This window comes from Peromyscus leucopus, chromosome 1, assembly GCF_004664715.2.
Source record: "Peromyscus leucopus breed LL Stock chromosome 1, UCI_PerLeu_2.1, whole genome shotgun sequence".
Taxonomy (NCBI): domain Eukaryota; kingdom Metazoa; phylum Chordata; class Mammalia; order Rodentia; family Cricetidae; genus Peromyscus; species Peromyscus leucopus.
The window spans coordinates 45,882,566-45,909,873 of record NC_051063.1 but is presented as its reverse complement, the minus strand read 5'-3'; the positions used below and the strand labels follow the sequence as shown (position 1 = coordinate 45,909,873).

The following is a 27,308-nucleotide window of genomic DNA, read 5'->3' as shown; positions in this document are numbered from 1 at the left end:
GGCCAGCTACAGAGTGAGCTCTAGAACAGCCAGGGCTATGCAGAGAAGCCCTGTCTTGAGAAAAGAAAAGAAAGGGGTCCTTAAAAAAAATTCATGTCCTTAAACATGTTGACATCTCTTTTCTATGAAGACCATGAAACAAATCCACACCATTTGGTTAAATATTTTTCCTCTGCCTATAGTAAGGAATGTGTTCATTGTTTACAACCAAAGATGCCTACCTGATAATTTCTACATTTAAGCTTTTCCACTTCTCAGGACTCCATTTTAATAATCAGGAGTATGAACCCAGCTTTGCCCCTGACAATTTAAGGGTTTCATATCTCTTCCACCTTCCACATCAACATTTTTGCATGGTTTCCTGGTTTTCGTTATATTTTTCACTTTGAAGTTGGAAAGATTATTTTTATTTTCTATGTACACTTTTCCCAAACTTGGGATAAAATAATGTTCTTATAGGACTGATAACAGAATTTTGGATCCCACAGATGTTCAAAAAACTTAACTTATAAATTAAAAAAGACTTTGGTACTAGTGCACGGCAGAGCATTGTGTTAATATGTGTAAGTCACTCAGTATTCTAATGTTATATATCACAGAGCCAGGTCTAATTAGTCCATCTAAAATGGAAATAAAAATACTTGCTTCCTGTGTGTTCCACAGGGAGCTTTGAGCTTGAAGAGCTAGTTGGAAAAAAAACAAAAACAAAAACAAAAACAAAAAAAACTCCTGGGCGTGTCTATGAGGGACTTTCAGGACTGGGTTAGTCCTGGACTGCAGAAAAAGGAGAATGAGAGCTGAGTGCACCAGCATCCATCTCTCTCTCTCTGACTGCAGATGCAATGTGACTGACCTCCTGAAGCTCCCATTGCCGTAACTTCCCTGCTGCGATGGCCTGTACCCTCAAATTGTGAGCTAAAACAAATCCTTTCATTCTTAAGTTGCTGTTGACAGGTACTTTGTCATGGCAACAAGAAAAATCACCAATACAGGGACTGCATGAGAAGCCGATTTGAACAAAGTCCTCAAAAATTTCTTCAACCTCCTGGTGTCCCATGACCTTCCTCCTTTCCTAGCATGGGGCATAGACTTCACACTAATCAATTAAAAGTCCCTCAGGTTATACTCTTGGAAGAACCTAGAAAAGCCAGATTGATAAGTTAGTTAATAAAGCCTTCTCTTTAGCCTTCCTTGTCCTCCCCAGTGTTGGGATGGTAGGTATGGCCACCATGTGTGACTTTCGGTGCTTTCAGAGGAAACCTTTAGTTGGTGAAATGCCTAGATCAACTGGGTTCTTTCCAGATGTGTGAACTGCAAAGACCACCATCATTGTTATTATACAAAATAATAAGACAAGCATATTAATTTACACCTTGTCTTTATACTCTATGAGCTCAGAAAAGTCTCTTAGATACACTATGCTCAAGCACAGCTCATTTCCACTTTTTAGACCAGGAAACTGTGGCCAGGGGAGGCTGAAGAAAGCTGCCCAAGTTTTCACAGGAGTAAGTAACAGGGCTGGGAACCTAGAAGTTTAAATGGCAAGCGTGTGCTCCTGAGGGTTGTACTACTCGAGGGAGAGGGCTGGACACATTCCTTACCTGATAGAGGCTGACATACTGTTTCCGAAGCCACTGCTGTCTTTGGTCAGGGAACTTCCTTATCTTTCTCACAGCTGTCGTGAGTTCCAGCAATCCACTGAAAAGCATTTTAGCTGTGTGCTTTGGTGCCACAAAGTGCAAGAGTCTATTGTCGGTGGTCTGAAGTCCATAGAGCAATGTCACCCCAGTCTCTGAGAGAAGCAGGCTACTCAGTTTGTTCTGAACACACACAGTGTGTATATCAATGCCTGGGTGTCCCATGTACACAGCCTTCACTGAAAACAGATCCAGGATTCCCTCAGCCAGGCCACTCAGCCCAGCACTGCCCAGTGATGGGAACTTGCCAGGCTCAGACGTATTACTGAGTATACCAAGCTTGGGTCTGGCACCGGTGGGGGAGGCGGTGGGAGGCTTCATCCAGGTCAAGGTGCTATTGTCAGGTTGTAACTGGAGAAAGCATCGGGCAGAGAGATGTGTGTCCTGGTCATAGTGGATGACTGTGGCCCCCTGCAATAGGAACTGGTGTACATCAGCTTGGATGGACAGCACGTACCATGGGATGAGCTCTGTCCCGTGGTCAAAGGCTTTCTGTGACTCCTCTGATCCATGAGGGTCGCATTCTTTGGACTTCTCAAAGATGTCATTTTCTGAATCCAGCAAATCTCCAATTATAAACCTGATGGAAACAGATAGAAATTTGCTTTGTCTTATAATCAGAAGGGGACCAACACAAAGCCTTCTCTTCACACAATAGACAGGTTTTTTTCATCATGTTGTGAATTCAAATAAGCATAGGAAATATAAAATGCTAAACACTATAGGGTAATTTATTTATAACCATATTCTACAATCTTATATTTATCAAAGTGTCTGACAATAGGCATGCTTTTAATGATCTTGACAGTTTTGAGAAGTACAACTAGGTATTTTGTAGAAAGTGCTTTAATTAGGATTTGTCCAGGATTTTGCTCAAAATTAGACTAAGATTATGGGGTTGGGTGAGGAATAGTACAGAGATAAACTATTATTATCAAACTTTATAAGTTGCACATACTCTCAACATGGCAATCCACTAATTCTGATCTTAAACATGACTGAGGCAGTGTTTCTCATGCTCCACTCTCTTATTATTATTATTATTATTATTATTATTATTGTTGTTGCTAATTAAAGTTCCTTCCCATATATACTAATTGGAAGCAAGTCACTATGTCCAGATTACATTGAAGGAGAAGGGTGTTATATTATACCTCTTACGGAATGGAGAAGCTATATAAATTACATTTTTGGAATTCTTTGCATAGGAGATTTACCTCTTCTCCCCATTTGTTTGCCTCCCTATCACATTTATACACCAGCTTCTTACTGTAGGGACTTACAAATACTTAGTGCTTTGAGTGGGTTATAACTTAACACTATTTTGTTGCTCTGGCCACTCAGAGCTCCATAGGCATATGCTTCTTTCATAGACTCCAATCTGTTTGCTTGGATGATTTGCTGTTTTGCTTTTGATCACGTCCTACTTTGTAACACTATAAGACACCCCAGGTTCACCTTTCCCTGCTTCAATCCTAGAATCAGCCATTTACCCAAAGGACCTTGCTTCCTTTCACCGAAGAATGGTATTAGAAACCAGTTTTTGAGTACTTGGTGCAAATACATAAAATTTCATGCACTTTTCTTGATGTCACATCTTATAATAAAAAATTAAAAAGAAAGAAAGTCTTGCATGGGTAATTTAGCACCTCTCTGCAAAGGCTCTCAGTGACAATGGGAAGGAAACAAACACTTGTGATCATCTCCAGACCGCCTCATGCTTCACACCCTCTGCAGTCACACCGGGAAGAACGCCATAGATCTGTATTTTGTGTGATCTGTTCAAAACATTCAAACTCCAAGTCTCCATCCACTGAATGTCAGGAGGAAAATGGTCACTTTGCAAAGTAGGGGTGGGCATCAAACAGAACAAAGATTACAAGTGCACCCAGCTGCTGTGGGCTGTTCTGTATGTCCTGTGGGAGCCCGTTCTTGGGTTTCTCGTGGCTTTTTTTCCCAGCAGGTCGGCATAGAGGATGATTAGGACCACAAGCCTGAGTGCAGGTGTCTGAGATGGTCTGCACTTGGCTGTGCTGTGGGATGGTCTGTATGTCAAGTTGCTCTGATTGGTCAATAAATAAAACCCGATTGGCTGTGGCTAGGCAGGAAGTATAGGCGGGACTAACAGAGAGGAGAAATAAAAGAACAGGAAGGCAGAAGGACTCACTGCTGCCAGCCGCCACCTTGACAAGCAGCATGAAAAGATGCCGGTAAGCCACGAGCTGTGTGGCAGGGTATAGATTTGTGGAAATGGATTAAATTAAGCTATAAAAACAGTTAGCAAGAAGCCTGCCACTGCCATACAGTTTGTAAGCAATATAAGTCTCTGTGTTTACTTGGTTGGGTCTGAGCGGCTGTGGGACTGGCGGGTGACAAAGATTTGTCCTGACTGTGGGCAAGGCAGGAAAACTCTAGCTACATCCAGCCCCGGGTCTGGCTCAGTGAAGGCGCTGTTATGATAAAAAGCAGAGAGAGCAGGCGTTGCTCATTTGAACTCTTCTCCACTACCTCTGCTCCCGGCTGATTAGCCAGCTGTTTCTCTAGAGTGACTTTCTTCAGAGGTCAGGTCTTCGTTTCTCTCTGGGGCCACTATCATATTTCTTCTGTGATACTTATTGCAACATTAAGGAGACTGAGGCAGGAGGATTGCCATGATTTTAGGCCAATCTGGACTACACAGTAACTTCCAGGACAGTCTAAATACAATGTAAGATCCATTAAAAAAAAATCAATCAACCAACCAAGTTGAAAGAGATTCAGGTTGTGAGCACTGGTACTGATTAAAATATAATCTGTTAGTTTAAATGTAGAATTTCTGATTTTAATTTAATAAAGTTTTTTTCCAGTGAAAAACTACAGGTATTTTAAAAAAAAGCCTATAGATAGAAAAAAAGCCTAAAGAATGAAAAAAACAGCTTTTCTGGAGACTGTTTCTGCTTTTCTGTGATGATATAAGCTATGTGTGTGTGGCAGAGGGAGGGACTGTCTTTCTTGGCGTCACTTTGTATTTTAGAATACAAAAGGAACTAATGCCACATGGTAATAATTCCATTAAAAAGCATTTATCCAAGGGATAATTTCCAAAATAAAATTGACAATTGTTTGTAATGCAATAAATTCATTTCAAGCAGGAAGCTAGTTGTATCTTTTGTCTCTTAGATAAGAGTGGATTTTGTGTAGCTCTGAGCTCGATTCTCCTGGAAGACAGTTTTCTGTGGGTTTATGATGTCAACTTTACACAAGCTACAGTCATTTGGGAAGAGGAACCTCAGCTGAGAAAAGGCCCCCAACAGATTGGCCTGTGGGCAACCTGTGGTGCATTGTTTGATTGATGACTGATGTGGGAGGGTCCAGCTCACAGTGGGCGGTGCCATCCCTAGGAAGATGGTTCTCGGTGCTGTTCGAAAGCAGAGTGAGCAGTCTGTGAAAAGCAAGTTAGTAAGCAAGTTCCCTCCATTGCATCTCCATTAGTTCCTGCTTTGAATTCCCTAGACAACAGACTACAAGCTTTAAGCTGAAATGAACCCTTTCCTCCCCAAGTTGCTTCTGGTCATGGTGTTTTTATCACAGCAATATGCCAACTAAGATGAGAACTGTTCCAAGTCCACAGAACTAGGTATGAAGAGAAGCTAAGGGTTAGCTCCTTTCAACTTAAATGTCTTTAATACTGTAGAAGTTGCTGCTCAGCCTCATGCCCCGGCCTGCTATTTATCACTTAGGCAAATGACTCTAGCTTTCTAGGTACCACTTCTTCATCTTTACAGAGGATGTATAAGCACATCATAGATGTCAATGGCATTTTCATAGTTTCTCCATTCTATTCATTTTCTGCTGAGCCCCTGGATGTGCGTGCGTGCGTGCGTGCATGCGTGTGTTTGCTCACAGAGGCCAGAGGTTGGTATTGAGTGTCTTCTTCAATTGCTCTCCACTTTAATCTTTGAGACACAGTCTCTCACTGCTCCCAGAGTTCAACAATTCTACTAGAGTGGATGGTCAGAAAGTCCCAGGAATCCTCCTGCTTCCAACTTTGCAGTGCTGGGATTACAGGCACACAATGTTGTTGTTTTACTATGGGTGCTGGGGAATCTGAACTCAGATCTTCATGCTAGCAACTTCGTCATCTCCCGAGTCCCAGGCCATGGGCTTTTTATGATCCCTTTTCTGGGGTTTCTGTGAGTATTCCCATTGGGTATTCTGGCAGGAGCAGCTGAGGGCTTTGAGAGAAATTCTAACACCCTGCACAATGGGCAGACTGAAGGACCATGAGATAGACTGCTTGGATCCCTGCTTCCTTCTCTCCCTCTCTCCCTCCCTCCCTCCCTTCCTCCCTCCCTTCCCACTTCTCCCTCCTTCCTCTCTCTCCCCCTTTCTTATCTTTTTCACTGAGTTGGGCATTGCCACATGAACAAGGTTATTGGTTTTAAACTCAATAAAGTCCAATTCCTTTGTCCTTTAGGATCTGCAAAACACTGTGCCTGAGCCAGGCATTTCCACAAGGTGCTCTGGACTGAGGTAAATAAGGAAACAGTGCTTACTGGGCTGGCTTCAGTGAACCTATTAAACCCCGCCTCTCTGCTGTATCCAGGGCTTCCTTTTAAAGGAGCAATCACTTCAGGGCCAGGAAACCACTTCCACTACTTAGGCATAAAGGTCTCAAAGTGAGGATTTCAATATGTCTTCCCAAGCTTTGTGAAATAAATATTTGCATCTTTGTGGTTTTCTTCCCCCATTCTCAGGATGCTTACACCCGGATCTGGAAAATGGACAGTGGAAGAGAATGTTCTTAGGCTATAGATGATTAAATGATGAGGAAGAAGACAAAGGAATAAACAGAAAATTGGAAATAAAACTTCCGTGTCAGATGACCGACTAGGAGCTACCGCCCTGTGACCCTGGGAAGAGGTGTCAGGATGAAAAAAGGAGATCATTACTAAGAAAGGGAGGAAGAGCTTTGGAAACCCATACATGAGGTGACAGGACAGCTGAATGGTGCAGAGAAACTGAAAGGTGGCCCACCAAAAAGAAGAGTGACGTGAGGAATACAGCACCAATGGCAGGGTGCCCTGGCTCAGGGAAGCAGAATCAGAAATGTCATCTGAAAGGCATATCATCAGGTGGCTCTGGAGAGAAGAGACTGGCAGTCTCACCCACAGACAAACCCATAGTTCTCAGGAACCTCAAGTCCATTGGTAGGTCTTGCTGGGAGAGTGACTTCTTTGGTGGGAAGAGCCAGCAGTTGAAGAAAGGTCCTCCCATCCCAAGGGAGTCTGTCATTTGAAACTTAGCTACCAGGCAGCTAAAGACAAGGGAAGAGCCACAAGTTCAGGAGCCAGATTCAGCTGGCTCTAGCCCCAAGGGTGAGAGACAACCCTGAGAGGCAATGGTAAAGAATGGGAGGGCTGAACACTGACAGGTAGCAGAAGGCCAGGAAGAGGAGTGTAGTAGTCCCACCCTCAGTGGCTGGGAGCAGAATCAACACCTGAGGGCCATTCTGAACTTGAATATCCTTGAGCCCAAGGTCATCAAGTACACCAACCTCTGGAGCTATCCAGCTGCCATGAAGTTGCAGCAGACTCCTTGACATCTAAAGCTGCATCCCTCCAGCAGGATAATTAATGCTGAGTGGATTTTGAAAGCACAAACACAGATCCACCTGTATAAATCTCAGTGGAATGACTATTTCTTCTATTCCCAGTGAACTTAGGAGGAACCTCTGAGCTTGAACATTAGCCTGCCCATGGGGTGCGCAATGGGGACTCTTGGGAAGATGGGAGAGAATCTGCCTAGTCCACAGACTGCAAAGTTAAGTGTGGCCAGTAGAGGTCCCTGGTGTGCAAAGAAGGGAAGCTACTAGCGTGAAGACAGACAACTCTGACAGGTGCCAAAAGTAAAAAATTCAGGGAGCTGACCCATCCTCTCTCTGTTGCATATACCCAACACTCTCCATTTTCAAGGTTCCAGAAAAAAGTCATTCTAACCCTTCACCATATTGCTGCACCCTGCACCCCTGTCTTTTGTCCCTTGCATTTTCCTTTATTTATTATGCTTTTATTAATCCTTTGAGACTTGCACACAGGGCACTCTGATCATATTCATTCCCCTCCCCAAGTCCTTTCAGATTCTCCTCCACATCCCTACATACCCAAATTTTGGCCACCCCCTAAACCAGTTTGTGTTAGCCAACTACTCCTAGTGTGGCACCTGCCCTGGAGTGTGCTCAATATGCCTGGAGTCACTCCATTGAAGAAAAGTGACTTTTTCCTTCGCAGAAGTAATTAAATGTCAGTATCTCCTCTGGGCTCTAGTGGAGAACCAAGTACTATTATTCTGCTATTGATTAATTGCTATACTCATAGATCAGTGCATCCCTTATCCCTCATCAAAGAAGCTTCTTGCAGTACATAACAATAAATACAGAGACCCACAACTAGCTAATGGGCAGAGAATAAGAGATATCAGAGTACTCATCCCTAAATGAGATAACTAGATTTCATCTTTCCCTTCATGGCTCAGGGACCTTTGCAGAAGAAGAAAAGATTCTAGGAGCCAGAGGTGCTGAGTGACTTCAAAGAGACAGTGTTTTCTGGATGCTACAGGTAAAGGCACATATGGACTCCCAGCAATCGTGATAGCATGCTTGAGACTAACTCAAGCACAAGCCAGACAAAATCCCAGCACAAGGAGAGGATGTGGGTACCAAGTCTACTATTTTATCATATTTTAAAAGGCTTTATATATTGATTTTTATTCCCTTTTATACATGTACCCAATTTTGCTTATGCATGGGTTTTTGCTGATCAATCCCTCTTCTAGTCTCTTACATTACTCGCCTGATCAATCCCTTTTCTAGTCTCCTTATGTTACTCCCCTGATCAATCTCTTTTCTAGTCTCTTATACTACTACCCCTCTTAGTTTTTCTTTCTACTGCACTTTTAGTAGTGTTAGGACACATTGGCTAAAAACAAAAACAAACAAACAAAAAAACCCATCCCAAACCTCTCAGATTTTAATTTCTTTTCTTTTTTCACTTATCTACTTACCTAATTTTGATTAGAGGTTTTCACACTGCCAGGAAGTCTTTCTTCAATTTACTTTTTCTAATTTCCTGCTTTTCCCCGCTTTCCCTTCATTACACTTTTCTCTACTCCCACTCTTCCTTTCTTTGGTTTATTTAACCTTGTTTCTCCTCCATTTCCACCCTCTCCCTGCCCTATCCCTTCATCACATTTATTTATAACTTTGACCCTAAATAAAATTTAACTTAATAGTAAAACTTACATTCATTTTCACTTTTTCTGACTTACATGCAAGAATGACATGTCAGTGGGCTTTATCTTTTTTAAGTGTATATCTATACCTTGTATCATTTGGTGCTGTGATGATAGGCTACCATTATTTGTTCTCTCCAACATGAGCCACACTAGAAGTGCAAGCCTTCAAAAGTGAGTTGCCCAATAAGAAGATGTCCACACAAAAGCAGATTTGACATTTAGGCCAATAGAAGTATGGGTTATAGTAGAATAACACACAGCCAACACTCCTCCAAAGGAGTGTAACTCCTCAACTACTGAACTCAGAGATGATGAACTAGGTAAAATGCTGAATGAAGATTTCAAAATTACTGGTAAAAGTGATCAATGTCCTCAAAGAGGAACAAACAAGCAGATGAGCAGATGTAGCAGCATACAAAAATAATGAACAAAAATCAGTAGCTTTCCTTTATGTCAGTAATGAAATGAGGAAGAAAGAAATTAGGAAAAACATCTCATTTACAATAGACTTACAATCAAAAAATACCTATAAGTGGGGCATGATGATTCAGGCCTTTAATCTCAGCACTCCAGAGGCAGAAAGAGAAACAGAAGCAGAGGCAGGGGAATCTCTGTGAATTCAAGGCCAGCCTGATCTACACAGTGAGTTTCAGAATACCCAGGTCTACATAGTGAGATCCTGTTTCAAAACAAAGAACCCACCCAAACAAAACAACCCTGTAAAAAACGCCTAAGAAATAAAATGTAACCAAGGAAAGGCCTCTACAATAAACACATTAAAGCCCCAAGGAAAATGAAGAAGGTATCAGAAGATGGGAAGACCTCCCAAGTTGGTGGATTAGTAGAATTGATATTGTAAAAAGGGGCATATTACAGAAAGCAATCTATGGGTTTAACTGTATTATATGAATCATAGCAATATAAAGAACATGCTACTTACATATAGAATATAATAGAGGGACCAGAAATAAATCTACACAGCTAAAGCCACCCAATCTTTGACAAAGACATCAAAAACATACATTGAAACATACATTCTATAAGTGGCACTGGGAAAAACTATACCTAGTAAAGAACTCAATCCTTATCTCTCACCCAAGACAAAAAAATCAAATTCAAAATGAGATAAAAAGGCTGAAATTTAAAAAGAGCTGAAAACATTTGAAACTTGACATAAGAAACAATGAGATCAAAGGATAAACAACTTAAAAGCTTAGAATTTGAAAGAGCAGAACTACTTTGAGAAACACTAAAAGCTAGAAGGAAAAAAAAAGACATAGAAGGTGAAAATGTCTTCAAGATAGCAGACAGTGAAGGTACAAGAACAGAAATTCGTCTTGAACAATAAGACTGTACGAAGAATGTACGCAGCAAGGAAATAAAATACTCTCAAGTAGGATAAGTCTGGACATAGTGATGTGTCTGTTATCAACAGTGTTTACCTACGCATTAAATAAAATGCTCACAGCAAGAATTCACAGTAAGCAGTCGTGGTGGAAAAGATCAACTATTACCTCACAGGAAAAAAAAAAAAAAAAAAAAAATTGCAAAAAAAAAAAATACATTTGAAAATGTACTCAACATCCACCCTGGTGTGGGGCACATTTCCTGTTATCCCAGCACTTGGTACAAAAAAGCAGGAGGATCAGTCCAAATTCATATATATCTTCAGCTATGTATGAATTTGAGGCCAGCCTGGGCTACATAGAATCCTATGTCTGTGGTGACATATTGTGTACCCTAATAAAACTTGCCTGACGATCAGAGGACAGAGCTAGCCACTAGTTTAGACATAGAGGCCAGACAGTGGTGGCCTTAATCCTATCACTCGGGATTAATCCTATCCATCTGACAGGTCTCTGTAAATTCAAGGCTACACTGGAAACAGAGCCAGGCAGTGGTAGCACATGCCTTAATCCCACTACTGGGAAGCACACACGCATTTAATCCCAGGAAGTGGTGTCTGGGGAGAGAAAGTTATATAAGGTGTGAGGAAACAGGAACTCACTCTCTGTAGGTTGAGAATTTTTGTAGAGGTAAGAACTAGTGGCTACCTGTTCTGCTTCTCTCATCTTTCAGTTTTCTCCCTGATATCTGGCTCTGGGTTTTTTATTAAAAGACCATCTAAGGTGGGAACAACATATGTCAGAAAAGAAAGGAAAGAAGGAAGAGAGGAAGGAGGGGAGCAAAGGGGAGGTGAGGGAAAGGAGAAACAGAAAGGAAAGTGTCCAACATCATTATTCACCAGGGAAATGCAAATTAAAATTGCTTTGAGATGTCTCATTTAGGTCACATTGGCAATCATTAAGAAAAAAAAAAAATGATCACAAGGATGTGAGAAAAGATGCATATTTATAAATTGCTAGTTAGAATGCTTAGTGATATACCACTATGGAAATAGGTATTAGGGTTCCTAAAACTAAAAGTAAAACTACCATATGATCCAGCTATGACATTTCTGGCTTTTAAGTCAGCACAGCATAGAGATACTTATATACACCCATGCTTATTGCTGCACTGGTTACAGGAGCCAAGGTATGGACTCAGCCTATATGTCCACCAACAGATGAATGGATATAGAAAATATAGTACATATACACAGTGAATGAAGTCATGACAGTCATAGGAAAATGGACAGAACTGGAGGTCACATTAAGAGAAATAAGCCAGACTGAGAAAGAGAAATAAGCCAGACTGAGAAAGACAAATACCGGGTGTTTTCATATATATATGAAATTCTCTATATGTATATATAGAGAATCTGGATTTAGAAAAAAATTATGACACATAATTAGAAATGAACTGTGACAGAGGATGCAGAGGTCTGGGGGTTGAGGATAAAAGTGGGTAATGGACTTTATATGTCCTAAAAGCAGAAGAGGAGTTGTTTGGGAGAGAGGGAACCCATAAGAAAGGAGACAGAGACTGGGGAGAGAACTGAGGGAGGCAAATTGAACAGAACATTATAAAAAGTATAATGGAATATATTTATGAAAATGTTATAATGAAACCTGTTTCTCGGTATGCTAACCAAACAATCGTTTGATTTCAGAAGTTACCCCACTGTAGACAAAGATCCACAGTTGCTCTGTCAAACAAAACACAAACACCCAAAGGAGCAAATACTCTGTGATCTAGAAAGTCCAATTTCTAAAGAAAAGTGATTATGACAAAAAAAGGCAAATAAATAATTTCGAAGGATATTTTATACATTCTTGTAAAACTTTAATCATACCTGCTTTCTGTTTCCTCCCCACCTCCTCCCAGCTCCCTGCCATGCCTCTCCCACTGACTGTCCTCTCTCCCCACCCCCACTGAGTCTAATCACTGTGCATGTGTATATGGCTACTTGTAGAGTTCAAGGAAGGCATTTCATCCAGCTCTCAGTGTGAGGAAACGGTATGTTGCTCCTAAGTGTCTGATTTTTCTATGAGGCTTGCAGTGAACTTGGAGTCCTCCTTTCTGTTGGCTACTAAGAATTTCAGAATAAAATTTAGTCACTGTAAAGATTGTATGGTGTTTCTTTATCATTTTATTTTTCCTATCTTTATTTTCATTTTCCCTAATAACCTTAATTATTCATTTTCTCTTGTAAACATCCACAAATTTTTGTGGAGGCAGATACACACATAGCTACCTATATGGTGGAATTGGTGGACAGGACTGGCATAGATCAAGGATTTCAGTGGCTGGGAGATACTTCCTGTAGAGATGTCCTTCTTTGTAGATGGGCTTATTTCCATGTAAAGATTGCCACTGATGTCAGCAACCTGCTATTGAGAACACGTTGAAGTGTTCTCTGATTTGAGACACAGTAAAACAACAGACGATCTAACAGGTGATATATATGTGAGCTATTTGAACATTCCAGCCAAGACATCCAATCAAGGTGGCACTAGTTAATCTTTGAGCACTACTCCTTCAAAATGGAATGAGCTAGGAAGTGATGTGTAGAAGAAAGCCCAAAGGCCTTGGGAAATCTGGAATTATGTTTATTCCCTTAAAGTAGCAGCACAGACTCAGTCAAGTGACACTCCTTTCTACACTGGCGACAAATCCCAAGGCTCTAGCCTAACTCCAAAGAAGCCATTTTCCTAAACAACTGCCATCACTTCTCCATATAAGAGCTCACCACAGTATGATCCACAGGCTAGGGACGAAGGCAACTACCATGTGTAACTCACAAGACTGACGACACATAAAACCTTGAAGAGCAAAGCCAGTAGACTTAAAGGTTTGGGGTACCCTCAAAGTATTCCTCCCCTTGGGCCACCCTAAGGAAAGCCGACAGGTGCCCAACTGAGTTCTCTTCTCTCATTCCGTTATGGGTGACCGTGTTTGGCTAGACCGTAGTGTGTGCTGATAAGCAGCAATTGAAACAACTAAACACTTGTCAAGTATCAGATCCCCAGTGTGTAGGGCCAATTAAAATACCTCCTGGTGTAGTGTCACTCAAAATGAGATGTTAGAACCCCAGTTTACAGGTAGGCTACTGAAAGTACTCATTTCTGAGTACCATCCAATACCTATTACACCAGGATATTTTATTTTAAAATATTTTAATATCCACCCTAGCATCCTATCCAGGATTTAACAGGAGCCACTATTACTAAGACTATAAAGTAAATACAAGATTGAGGTCCCAATTTTGAAATTCAATTACTGATGTTTTAGAAATGGGAGGATAGCCATATTTTTAAAGGGATAATATGCACCCCATTAAAATATACAATCCAAAAATTTTACTACCAGTGAAAAAACAAAACTAATAAAACTTTTCTTTTAAAAAGGCTATGACTCATGGAAAAAGTAAAATGTACATAGTAATTTTAGAACAAAGGAGCAACACAGGAAAGGTAAATTCAAGCTCCGAATTATAAAGTTTGGAGATGAAGTGACATAAATTCGGTTAGGCATAAAAGTGACAATGTTTTATTAGTTTTTTTTTTTTTTTTTTTTTTTTTTTTTTTTATGTGAAACTCAACTGAGTAGGAAAAAACCAGTCAATGGGAAAGACAAGAAAGGCACCCGCCCACATACACATCGACACTGAGACTTACTGCCATCGGGCTTTATCCTTCAAGGAGTTTTTCCTGGAGCCGGCCCCTTCACTGGGGCTGTCCTCCTCCTCCATCTCCAAGCTCCGACTGCAGCTCCTGATGATCTGAAAGATGCTGTTGACTGTGGACTCCTTCTCTGAATTCTTCAAGCCGTTCTGTCCCACTCGCTGTAAGAAGTTATCTTGTCCACTGTAGTCGGCTACGAACTACAGGAGAAAAGTTCAAGAATGCACTGTTGCAACTTACTGTGTCTGAATAACCTACTCGGCTAGGGGACCTAAACCGTAATGGCGGTAAATAACAGTGTGTGTGTGTGTGTGTGTGTGTGTGTGTGTGTGTGTGTGTGTGTGTCTATTTTACTGAATGAAGACAAGAGGCTCCAAGAAAAGCTTTTATTTCCTATTTTTTCATCTCCACCATATGAAATCCTAAAACGTGCCCTTTTCTTGCTGCGACAATTTCAGCACCTCTAGGAATCTAAACTGCACTTTGGATTTATAACACTAAAAGCAATATTATTTCATGGCTCCCTAGGGACAAGGTTAGCCACTTTACAGAGCAGGGAAGTTATTTTATTCTTGTAATGGGAATTGAGAAGAGAACCATGATTAAAGATCACCAGGACATGGAACAAGATGAAGTGACCCAACTCAAGAAAAACATTTAAAAAGCTGTCTTTGGCCTTCTTGTCCATACGTGCTCCAGGAAGACAGCAGCTTCTTGGTGTTTTTTAAGCTATTATTGTGGCTTGATCTTGAGCAGGAAGTTTCCAGAATCAGAGGGAAGACCCACAGCTCAGTCAAGAGAGGCAGTGTCCCTTCTTCACCATCAGGGAGGGGAGCAGAGTGGAGGGTGGGAGGCTTTTCAAAGCCTTCTCTTTCGTTTACCGGACATTTAATACCAGCTGCTAAAACCAAGGAAATATTAGCCAGTGTGTATCACCTGTGCCTGTCAGGAATTTCAAGTCTTTCTGGACCAAGTGATGCCTCTGTTCTCAGGTGACGTGAAATAGGCCGAAGTTTTATGAGTCTTCCCACTTCAACTAAGAAAGATGGTGTGTGTGTGTGTGTGTGTGTGTGTGTGTGTGTGTGTGTGTGTGTGTGTGTAAGGTCAGTATTGAGTGTTGTCATCCACACTGATGAGAATGTGAATGACCCTGGATTTGGTTTGAGATTTCCAAAGACATAATGCCTCAAAATCTCCCTAACACATTTTTAAAAAGACTTTAATTTCACTTTTAAACACCACAGAGGGAGATTTCCTTATTTCTTTTGAGCCTCTCAGTGCCCCTTACTCAGTGTGCCATGTCTTGAGGTAAAGCTTACACTGTCCTGTCCACTTTGGCAGGAGTTAAGAGCAGAAGCCACGGGCCTAGGAGAGTAGGGTAAGGGCTCCTGTTTTCATGAAGAGAAGGCGACGATGGCTTTCCCCGCTCCTCCACCCACTGATTAGGAAGTTATTGTTCTCATTTGACTTTATTCTCTGAATCTAGACAGTTTTACCCAATAGCAACATATTACCAACTTTTAAAACAACAACAAAACTCCAGTGACACTTTTGTCCTCAACAGTGTCATATTAAACCTAATGTACTAACATTGAGTTCCAAGCAGCTGGTGTTGCTTTCTCCAGAACTTTCAAGGACCTCCTCACCACCCAGAAACAGCATACCAAGGATTACTCTAGACTCAGGAAGTGATTTCCTGCAGTACTACTGAGCACACGAGGGCCAGGAGGACCTCTTGGGGGCTGCCCACTCGGAAAGACTCACCTCCAGGGCTTCTTCTTGGGAGCCGTACCGTGGGCAGAGCTTCAGGAGGCCAGAGGCACCATCAAGCACCTCACAGAGCTCCTTCAGGAACACCCCACAGAAGGGAACCACCTTGCAGCCAGGGATGTGCAGGGCACGGGTCACAACCTTCTTGTACTCCAGGGAAGACTCATGCTGAGCCATGGCATCCTTCAAGCTCCGCATGGTCTCAATGTCAGACTGATCCATAAACTGCCACATCTTCAGAACCTTCCTTGACCTATTGCAAGTAAATGATATTTTTTTTTCAAGCCTGGAGGGGGGACAATGTAGCTTACAGTATGTAGGCTGAATTCTATACAACTTCATTGTCTTTTACCTTCTTAGTAGTTTGTGTGTGTGTGTGTGTGTGTGTGTGTGTGTGTGTGTGTGTGTGTGTGTGTGTGTGCGTTATTAATTTATTTATTTAGGATTTCTATCTTCATTTACTTCCCAAGATGATAAGAATATTATTTATGCAAAATAAACTACAGAGTTAGTGCTGTTTCAGTGGGTCCAGGAGTCTGAGGACCTGAGTTGGGGCCTGGAACCTAAGTAAACATGGAAGGAGAAAAGAAATTCCATAAGTTTGTTCTCTGAGCTCTGCATGCACACTCCCTACATGTATCATGCACACAGTAATAATAAAATTAAAAATTAAATAGGACAGACTCAAAAAGAAATAAGGTTAATTATCAAAGCTGAAAACTATATGTTGACTAGAGTATCCCTGGAAATATCATCAAGAGCAAAACATGATTGATAATACTGATGTAAATGACTACTCTTCAATAAAGAAAATGGCTTATTCTGTACAAATATGAGCGAACATGGCCTAGAAACATAGGATCTGATTCTTCTGAATGACATGCCCCACCATGGAATAGGTTATGAACTTTTATAGTCACAGAACAAAATAAACTCATACATCAATACTTATTGCTGGGAGCAGTAGGTAGATGGAATTGACAAAGCAGAGAAAGCTCTTCTTTGGATTTCAAATGCTATCTTATGACATTCTTAGCTTTAGGGTTGGTGAGGGATAGAGATCTGTGAAGCTTAGCAATACATTCCAAAAGTTTTACCTAAGAGTCATCTCAATGTTAGGTCAAATTCAGGGATCGACAATAAAGATATAAAAGAGACTAAACACAGCCCATGATAGTGTTGACTCTTGGTTTGCAATATCCCTCTTCTCCAATCAATTAACATGCTCAGTCTGCTTAGTCCTCAGTACAGATATGGCTTCTTCAAAGAACTCCAGTTCATAGTAACATGGTCCTACATAGCTTTAATTGTCAACTTGACACATCTGAGAGGAAAATTTTGAATGATAAATTGTCTAGATCAGATTTATCTGTGGGGGACTGTCTTACTGTTATGTAAGATGGCCCAGCCCTCTGTGGGCAGCACCATTCTCTGAGCTGGTACAATAGTAGCGTAACTGTTAGAGGAGTAACCAACCACTTTCTGTTTGGATTAAGGCCTACTCCATGACATGGAACCCGTTACCTGGTACTGTTAAAGGAGCCAAAATTCAGTGACTAGATAGGTCATAGATCCAAGGAGAGAACCCAGGAGTATTATTTTGCTAAATGGACATGATAATAAAATGCCTCCTAATGACGTGATCCTATACCCCTAGGTCAGGGCATCTCTCAACCCTCACCAGAGGGTTCTTGTAGTAGATGACAATTAACACAGAGACCCCCAATTGATTACTATGCATTGAATAAGAGAAACTATGTAGTGCCTGTCCCTAAAGAGGACATACAGATCACATCCCTCCTCCCAAAGCTCAGGGATCTTCATGAAAGAGAGAAACACTGTAAGAATTCAAGGTGGTGGATAAAGGAAACTGTCAGATAAAAGAGCCCAGATAAAACAGGGCAGTTAAACCTATGAACTTGCAGCAATTGTGACAACCTGCCCAAGAGCGACGCAAGTCCCAGCCAGACAAAATCCCAGCAGAGAGGATGGAAAGTAGACACAAAATCCCACGGCTAGCCAAGGAAGTACTGGCATTTGCTAGCTGCTGCAAGAGGAGAAGTCAGTTTTCTTTAATGATGTGATCCCTGGTAGGCTGACCACATTCCAGGGCAGACCTCACTTCCTGTTGGGTGACACAGCTGGACTCCATGGTGTAAGACAAGGAGGAGGAGGAGGAGGAGGAGGAGGAGGAGGAGGAGGAGGAGGAGGAGGAGGAGAAATCTCTAAGTAGGATGGGAAGGGATGGGAGGGTGAGGAGAGTAGTTATTGGAGGGGTTTGGGGGGAAACAGATGGATCCATTCAAAATACATTGTATGAAATTCTTAAAGGATTAATAAAAAATATTGCTTTAAAAAAAAGCTAAGTATAAGATCAGGATTAAGCCAGCAAGGAGCATTCCTCCCAGGTTTCTGCTCCAAGTTCTAGTTTGAGTTCCTACTCTGATTTCCCTCCGTGATGGACTTATGACCTGAAAGGATAGTCCAAATAACCCCTTTCCTCCTCTCAGCTGCTTTTGCTTAGGTGTTTTTTATCACAGAAACAGAAAGAAAACCAGAACATATTTCTGAGGCTTTGTCCACAGAAAGTGTGTCTTAAACATCCCTCCTGCTCTTTGAGTCCCTCTGCGGTATAAAAGAAGCCTGCTGGTTTGGACTCTCACGAGAAACAGCTTGCTACAGAATAAAGCCTGACCTTAGCTCCACCCCATCTGGCGACCTTGTCTTGAAGTATGATTTGCTTAACAACGTATTAAATGGAAGTTTTTCCATTTTGAAACTTATGCTGAGATCAACAGGTAACACCATAGCTGGCAGTCTAAAGAGAGGTGTCATGCCTTCATGAGGGAGTGTCCAGACTGCCCTCGGTGGTTTCTTGTCTTCCTTCAGTCCACACACACAGGAAAGCTAGATTTAAGCAGACAAATATTTCTATGGAGAGTATGGTGAGAGGGCTTATGTAAAAAGCATGGACTGAGCCTCAGCAGAGGGGTGTCAAGTGGACTCCTTGGGCACTCATCCTGCGCTTTTTGTTTATCACAGGCTCTATTGTGCAACTCTTGCCTAAAGATGGGCAACTGGCTGGAGTTGCCCAATGGCCAGGGAGAGAGAGCTCTGTAAATGTTTTCTGCCTTTGCAAAGTTGACGAGGCAGTGGGGGTGTCCCTCCTGAGTCCAGAGTAGACAATGTGGAAGGAGCTGGGCCTGGGCTATCTTGAAAAGCTTGCCTGTCAGATAAAATTTTAGGAGGGGGCGTCTAGCTAGAAGAAGGTCACTAGGTGTGGGTCTTTGGGGGTAACACCTTGTCCTTGAACCTTCCTGTTTCTCTCTCACCTCCAAGTTTCACAGTGAGGGAAAGAGGCCTCTCCACTACATGCTTCCAACATCATGTTCTACCCAGGCACCAGTAGCCAAGCAAGCATGTGGGGAACACCATGAGCCAAAAATAGACACTTGCTCCTTCAAGCTGTTCTCTCAGGCACTTGAGACAGTGCTGAGAAAGCTAATGACTAGGTAATCATGCAGTGAGAAAGGTAATAATAACTAGGTAACCACGAAGTGAGAGACCCTGGCAAAGTGAGCAGATAGGCAGACAGGGAAGGAATTCTAGCATCATCCACATCTATCTCTGTGAAGGTAGAGACAGTCACAGCCAGCCAAGTAGGACTTTGAGCTCCTTCAACACCTGTTCCCTCCCCTGCCCTGTTAACCCTCCCTCCTCCCCTTTCCTGTCTCCTCCCTCTCCTCTCTTTCTTCCCCCTTTGAGGAGCAGGGCTGTGGAGTTGGAAGAAAGTAGGGCATTCCCCCTTCATGATCACTAACTACCTTGGTAAATGTGTATCCCTTGGTAAATGTGGATGGCTGCCCAGGGAACGAATTCAGAGCTATCTAAGCAGAAAGAGAAACCTGTCCAGATCACCACACTTTCTTACCTGAGGCCAGCCAGGAACTCCATGACAGCATTGTAGTTGCCCATGTTCCAGCAGCATTTGGCCACATGCACCAAGTATGAGAAGACTTCCCGCTTCTCCTCCATGGAGCCTGCTGTGAGGATCAGCCATGTCACCCAGGAGCTCACCTGGAAGAAGGGAGGGGGCATTCGCTGAAGACATGTCCTGGAAGCTTGACAAATACCTTTTATTGTTGTTGTTTGTTTGTTTAAAAGAAATCGGTTTGGGACCTGGAAAATAAGTAAGCAAAGAGCTCTAATGTGAAAACCAGCTCCGCTGCTGTTTCATATGACTCTGGGCAAGCCAATCTGTCTGCATCTTCATCTCCATCTTGAAATTAAAAAGGCTCCATCGTAAAATAAAACCCCTCTTGATCTACACGATTCCTTGAAACTAAAAACATATAGGGCCCGTGAATACTCGTGATGCGATGTGGCTGAGAGACACGAAGATTAAATGCAGTCACTGCATTTAGCTCATAAGTTGAAAACATTTATCAAGCAATGACATGTGCGATACGAGGGCTGGTAAGATGTCTGAGCAGGTAGAGGTACCTGCCGTAAAAGTTGGACAGCCTGATTTTCATCCCTGGTACCCACATGGCAGAAGGAGAAAATAAAATCCCTGATGGTGTCTTCTGATCTCCACAGGCCTGCCATGGCATGAGCTCCTGTGTATGTATACACACAAGCATGCACATAAATACACACATAAGCATGTGCATAAATAAATAAAAACCTTTAAAAAATTAAAGTGGGTGGTACCAAACAAAAAATACAAACATATTTTGGAACAATCTCTTATATATACTGTTTATTATGTTCTTCAAATGACAAAAATATTAGAATGCACCAGGATCCATTCTAAGTACTCTGGCTATGCCACCTCACTTGTCTCTCACAACAGTTCAGAGTCAGGGATGGTTAGTACCCAAGAGGCTTGCTGAAGATCCTCAGGTAGCAGGTAGCAAAAGCTTGCCTTGAACTCGGGGTTGACGTTTGGTGGCCTGCACCATAAAGCCCTCACCCCTGAGTGGGCACACAGGAAATCTCATGTTTGCTGGCTCTAGGGTTACATTTTTCTAGTGTGACTTGGTTTTTTCTACCAGCGAGTCTGGAGTATAAAACTTGGTAACTCACATCTCCATCCCCTTTATGCATTCAGTGTTTAAGTATCTCTTTCTGCTCTGAAATTAGTTCACTGTTGTTCATCCTGGTGTTTGGCCACTGCTGTTGATGGGCCTTCTCTACCCCGGCCAACTCACGGGGAGGGTGACCAGTTGTCTGCTGTTGACCATATTAGTTGCATATGGGTCAGCCATAGAGCTGAAACCTAAGGAACGACTCTTTCTTCAGCCTGTGTGAAAAGAGGTCTGAACAGAGTTCATGGTGACCCAGACATCTGAGGAAATAGGAGTTCAAGGTAGAGGGCACACTGACCACAAATGGAAACAATAAGAATTAATGACCTTTAGTGTCGGGAGCAACCATAGAGAGATGTCCAATGCCGGTTTTTCACATCTAGAATCTGTGGCATTCCAGGCTCTGGGTTTGATCCCCAGCATCACAACCAAAAAAAAAAAAAAAAAAGAAATGAAACCAAGAATAAAACAAATAAATCAGAAGAATATATGTCTCAGAGGAGAAATGACTTTCTTATGAAGCCATGATACTTAAAAACTAGGACTCTAGCTCTTATTTAGCTGATGAAAGGTGACAGTTTCTTTACTTTACAACTTCTTTCATGGGTGGATCTTCCTAAGCACTCAATTTGGAGTTGCACATTTGAAGACAGAGACAGAGTTAAAGGAAAACACTCCAAGAACTGTACCCCCAAAGCAATTAAAGAAAAGCCATCACTAACAAAGCCCAATCGGAACCACAGTGGAGAGGATGGAGGCTCAGCCCCTCCCTTTTAACCCTTGCACAGAAACAGACAGGGAGACAGTGGCCATGGAGCAGGGTAGTGGTAAAGCAGGGCTCTACGCTGCTAGCCGGTGCCCAGGAGGAAGAGACCGAGGACTCCTTTCTGAAACAGGCTGAAGTAGAACGTACCACTCCAACACAGAGGGGCGAGGCCCCTCTGTTGTCTCCTTGCTCCAGAGGATGCTGCAGGTCCCATGCAAACATCAGAACAGACCTGGAGTCAGCCAGCCCTTCCCGCTCCGTTCCAGGAATTCTCTGGGGTCCTCAGAGCTGAGCTCTGCTGCAGATTCAAGCAACCCCCCTGCTTTGAATCCAAGCCTTGTCTCCTCACCACTTAACAGTCATTTCAGGAAACCTTGGCCCTGCTGGACCCAGAAGATCTTTGTGCCAACAGAGACTGGCCGGGGCTTGGTGCTACTAGCCAATTCTTCCTTTAGCTTGGTTTGCTTTTGATGGACCTTAACCTGGAATGGGAACCAAATCAAACTTTTCTTTACAAGTAGAAATGGGATCCTGAATACTTAAAATGGTTCCTCGGAGTCACCCAGCTCCTGCCTGAGGCCAGGGGCTGTCTGAGTCCCACGGCTTTAGGACCTTCCATGCTGAAAATCACTGTAATATTTTGATTATTCTCCTACCATGTAGTGAATGGAAAGGGTTAACCCTCCTCACTCTGAAAAGGCCCCTCCCATAGCAGTACAGACCACTACGTGTTTGTGTCTCAATCCTGATCATGCACACAGATTTATTTCCTATCAGTCAAATCATTTCCCATACACTTTCCCACATGCTAGGGAAAAAATAGCAGTACAGTATTTCACATGGAAATATAATTTAAACCAACTGTTCCATCCCTGAGTGTGAGTCCCTAGGGCCCCTGGTTGTTGAGATTATATAAGCACTGTTATCATAATCTCTCTCTCTCTCTCTCTCTCTCTCTCTCTCTCTCTCTCTCTCTCTCTCTCTCTCTCTCTCTCTCTCTCTCTCTCTCTCTCTCTTCTCTCTCACACACACACACACACACACACACACACCACATCAGCTTACAAACTGCAAGGACAATTCTTGTGATGGCACAGTATATTTACGATTTTATTGGTGCTAAGTGGGGAGAGTGTTAACAATGAAACAAAATAAATGGGGGAAAAAAGGAGACAAAAATTTTGGTGGTATCAACTGTTGCCCACAACATAAATGGCAGACTAACCAAGTAGAAATGAAGGGTGCTGCCAGCTCAGGAAGAGTTTCAGGATATTAGTCACAAAGAAAAACATAAAAACACACACAGTACTATCACTCTGCTACAGGGAACACCCAGAGCCCAGAGCACAGGGGAGTTACCTGTAGGAGATTATTTTGCCTAATTTCAATGGTCAGCATGAATAAGCAGAGAATCAGACTCTTGGCTCAGTTCATATATACATAAACGTATGATTTATTGATTGAGCTATTTATACGTGCCTGTCTGTGTGAGTTTCTCTGTGAGTACGTGCATTGGATAGATCCCTCAGAGCTAGAGTTAGCAGGCATTCCAGGACTCACGGTTATGCAAAAAGTACACCCCTATGCTAAGCCACCTCTCCAGCCCCTCAGTTTAAGAGCTTGTCCTGAAGGCTTGGGTTCACTTTGATGACCCTAACCCTGAGCCACACCTACAGCCTACAGCTTCTCTACAACTACTTTTAAAATATGCCCTTCCTTCCTTCCTTCTTTCCTTCCTTCCTTCCTTCCTTCCTTCCTTCCTTCCTTCCTCCCTCCCTCCCTCCCTCCTCCCTTCCTTCCTTTCTTCCTTCCTTCCTCCCTTCCTCCCTTCCTCCCTCCCTCTCTCCCTTCTTTCTTCCCTCCCTTCCCCCCTGCTCTGTTCCTCCTTGTCTTTGTTCCTTTTTCCTTTCCAACCTTCTTTTCCTCCTATCCTGGGGATTGACTTCATAGTCTTGCATGTGCTAGACAAATACTCTACTATATCCCTGGCCATTCTTTATTTTGTGATAGAGTCTCAGTAAGTTGTCTAAGCTGTCTTTGAACTTACAGTCCTTATGTCTCAACCTTCCCAGTGGGTATAATTAGAGTGGTATGCCAGCATGTGCAACATCATTGTCATCATGCTTATCATGCCCCTTTCAGTACTTGTAGGCCTAGCGACACTGAACATCCTGCTCTCTCTTCCCACATCGAGTACCATTATTGGCTGCATCATAGTTCCACCAGGAAGGAATGTTCTTGCAGCATTAAAATGATCTTTCCCTGGTCCATTATGTCTTGTCTATGTCTTCTATATAGCTGGATCCTTCTCTTGGCCCACAGACTCCATTCTCCAGCCTCATCTCCTTTCACACCCTATTTTTAGAGTCAAATCAGGCTTTTCCCATCTTGGGGACTTAGGATGCTACTCCTCCTATGGAAAACTCCCCCAGGCCCAACTTATTAGCTCATGTCTACTCATCCTTTAGGAAGAACTTTCCCTAGACCTGACATCAAGGTCTTACTTGCCTCTGGGACCCATACCTTAGAAGGGCCCTCACTGACCCTTGTCCAGCTGTAGCCCCTCTAGTGAAAAGTCTGTGGGCAGAGAGGACATGCCTGTTCACAGACTGTGCACCTACTTTCTAGATCATTCCTCCTCAGTAAACCCAGGCTTCCCACGTTCAATGACCAAATGATACTAAGCCCTTTTCCACGTCCGCAAACACCTTTTATGTGTCTCAGTCCTCCTGAATAGACCATAAGGGGCCAAGGGGTGGCAGTGGCATATGGATAAATTTGAACTAGAGATCTGAAATGTCTGTTTACTGGTACACAAGTCAAGATGGGAGCACTGGGGAGGCCAATAATCTAGAACTCTTTTGTTCTTGTGCCCTAGGCCCCAGAAGGAAGGAACAAGTCTACCTTTAGGAACCAGACCAAAAAAAAAAAAAAAAAAAAAAAAAAAAATCACTGTTTTTAAGTCATCACTGACTTCCCTTTTGGACTATGTGCACATGTTCTGGTGCCCCATACCACCCTGACCCAAGGGCATATTTGATGTTGTGTCCCCATGAAGGCAGATGCTGAGCTTGCTGTATTTACAGTAAATAAAAATTTCAGTGACTGAGATCTACCCTCTGTAGGTCTAAAGAGACCGAAGAAACAAGTGGGTAAACAAATGCATAATGCATGCATCTTTAAAAGGCAATCTTGGTGGTTCACCTAGCACCTTCTATCCAGTTCTCTTTGACTTAATGTAGGACCGTGAGGCCACAGTTGTGCTGTGCTGGGTTTCTCACTGCTGCGCGCATGTACGTCTGGTTTATTTTTGTTATGTTTGTGTGCCTGACTTTCACATGAGGCTGCTCTGTCTGTCTCAGCAGACCCTGAGTTCTCAAGGATAGAGACCATCTTTCCCACATTTCCAGGATGGGGATGCTTGGTGCCTCTGGCCAACAGGCAGGCCATCCAGAGTCCCAGGAGGCCATGGGTAGGGAGGATTCTCAGAGCTCAGGAATTATATTTGGGAAAAGCCTAAGCACTTCCTATTGCTATTCCCAGGTCCGGAAAAAAGGAGACAGATGAATTTCTGCCAAAAATGTTTGAATATGCCAGTATGGATGTAGTCAGAAAGAAGATCTGTTGCAGTGGGCATCTAGTCACTCTAATGGCAAAGGCTGGGCTCAAATGGTGAAACATACAGAAGTCAGTGGAAGTTGAACAAAGCTTCTCTCCAGCAGCTATGGAAAGTGCACACATCACCACCCTCCAGAGACTGAGGCCACCCACACATGCTCCCGGCTACATATGTGTCAGTGCGCATACCCGTGCCTACCCTGTGCTCCCCAAATGTGGGACACTCAGATGGGGAGCACTGGTGATGGTGGTGTCTGTTCAAATGCAGACTCCAAGGCCTCATCCAGACTTAGGAATCAGACTCGCCAACAGCAGGGCGGGGCCAAGCCTGGGAACCTGCATTTTCATGTAAACTCTATGGCGATTCTGAACTGCACCAGAGTCTGAGAGAGGGTGCAGGGGCTCCATGTCCTTTGTTGGCACCCTGGGGTGCAGAGCAGAGCTGTAGCACAGTGCCTGTGAGATAGTCTCATACCACAGACCAGCCACCCTGGCCTCCTCATCGTCCTAACTAGCTGGGTCCACTTGGAACTAGGAAGAAGAGAGGCAGCAAGAAGCAGGGGTAGAAATCACAGGTGTCTGAGGTGACTAGAACCGTGTTCGACCTCTAGTTCCACTGCTTCTTCAGCCAAGTCTCAGAGACAAGCTGCCTCGCTGCTCTGAACCTCAATCCCTCCTCAGTAAAATGGGAATAATAATCATAAAGTTATGGTGAGAGCGAGATGGGGAAATTACAGATCTCAGCAGGCCCTTTGTGTGTAGATAAGAGCTGGATGAATGTTTTCTGCGTGACCATGGCAGCTGCTGCTGCTATGGCTACGATTAAATCTTGTTGTGTGAGCGAAGGAGTGGCTGGATTCCAGATATGGACCTCAGAGACCCAGGAGAAAGACTTGCTAAGTCTCACTTCTTAACTACAAGGCCAGGCCAGAAGAATGTGTGCGCACCCGGTGCACAGTCCTTCCCTAACAGGATAACTCACAGGTCATTTTTTTTTTTTTCTTGATTCCTTGTTAGGAACAATATGGCATTTTAAAGTTATAAGTTACCCCATCTCATTCATTCAGATGCCTAGACCCAGCCATACCTGAAACTCTTTAACAACTCCATATACATAAATATTTGGGGTGGGGGGTGGGGTTGTTGAGCAGTTTACAATTGAGTTGTTGCTAAAATGTGACTGAAAATAAAATCCTGTCAAGTATTTCTTGGTTTCAGGTGATTCTCTCTCTTCTAACAAATACTTGCTGTGTATCATGTGCCATGCTTGTCCAGAGTAAACAAGACTAGACCTTGGAGCTTTGTGGGAGAAAAATCAGACCAACAACAAATTAATTAATGGTCAGTTCATTGATGAGTACAAGGTCCCCTTTGCCCATTCATATGCTGCCTCTCTAGAAGTCTGATTTTTCTACCAGTGCTGGATCCCAGGTGTCTTCCTGTGGTGATTTGAATGAAAAGAACCCCCATTGGCTCATAGGGAGTGGCACTATTTGAAAGGATTAGGATGTGTTGGTGTGGGTGTGGCCTTGTTGGAGGAAGTGTGTGGGGTGGGCTTTGAAGTTTCAGAAGCTCAAGCCAAGCCCAGTGTCTCACTCTTTGGCTGCTTGCTGATCTAGATGTAGAACTCTTGACTTCTTCTCCAGCACCATGTCTACCTGTGAGCCACCATATTTCCCTCCATGATGACAATGAACTAAACCTCTGAACCTGTAAGGAAGCCCCAACTCTTATAAATGCTTTCCTTTATAAGAGTTGCCACAGTCATGGTGTCTTTTCACGGCAATAAAACCCAAACTAAGACACCTCCTAAGGCTGTTTACATCTCTATGCCACATCATTCTTTCCACACTTTCTGCATGATTGTGCACTTGCTGGGGACTGTGTGAGGCACGTGGGCAGGAAGAACTGGAGTGAACAGAAGAAACTCGGGCTGCATACTTGGCCCTGCAACTCGGCCAGCTGTGGGCATGTCCATCTTCTCTGCACTGTCGACTCCTAGACAGTAAGAACACATTCTGGCCACGTT

General features: G+C 43.0%; 1 protein-coding gene across 1 annotated transcript in view; it reads right to left on the bottom strand.

The window, feature by feature from the left end:
• Plce1 (phospholipase C epsilon 1) overlaps positions 1–27,308 on the bottom strand; it is a 290,203-nt gene that overhangs the window by 66,330 nt on the left and 196,565 nt on the right. The window contains 4 exon segments of the mRNA XM_028882911.2: positions 1,602–2,277; positions 14,030–14,235; positions 15,800–16,058; positions 19,737–19,882. Coding sequence (XP_028738744.1) covers positions 1,602–2,277; positions 14,030–14,235; positions 15,800–16,058; positions 19,737–19,882 — 1,287 coding nt within the window.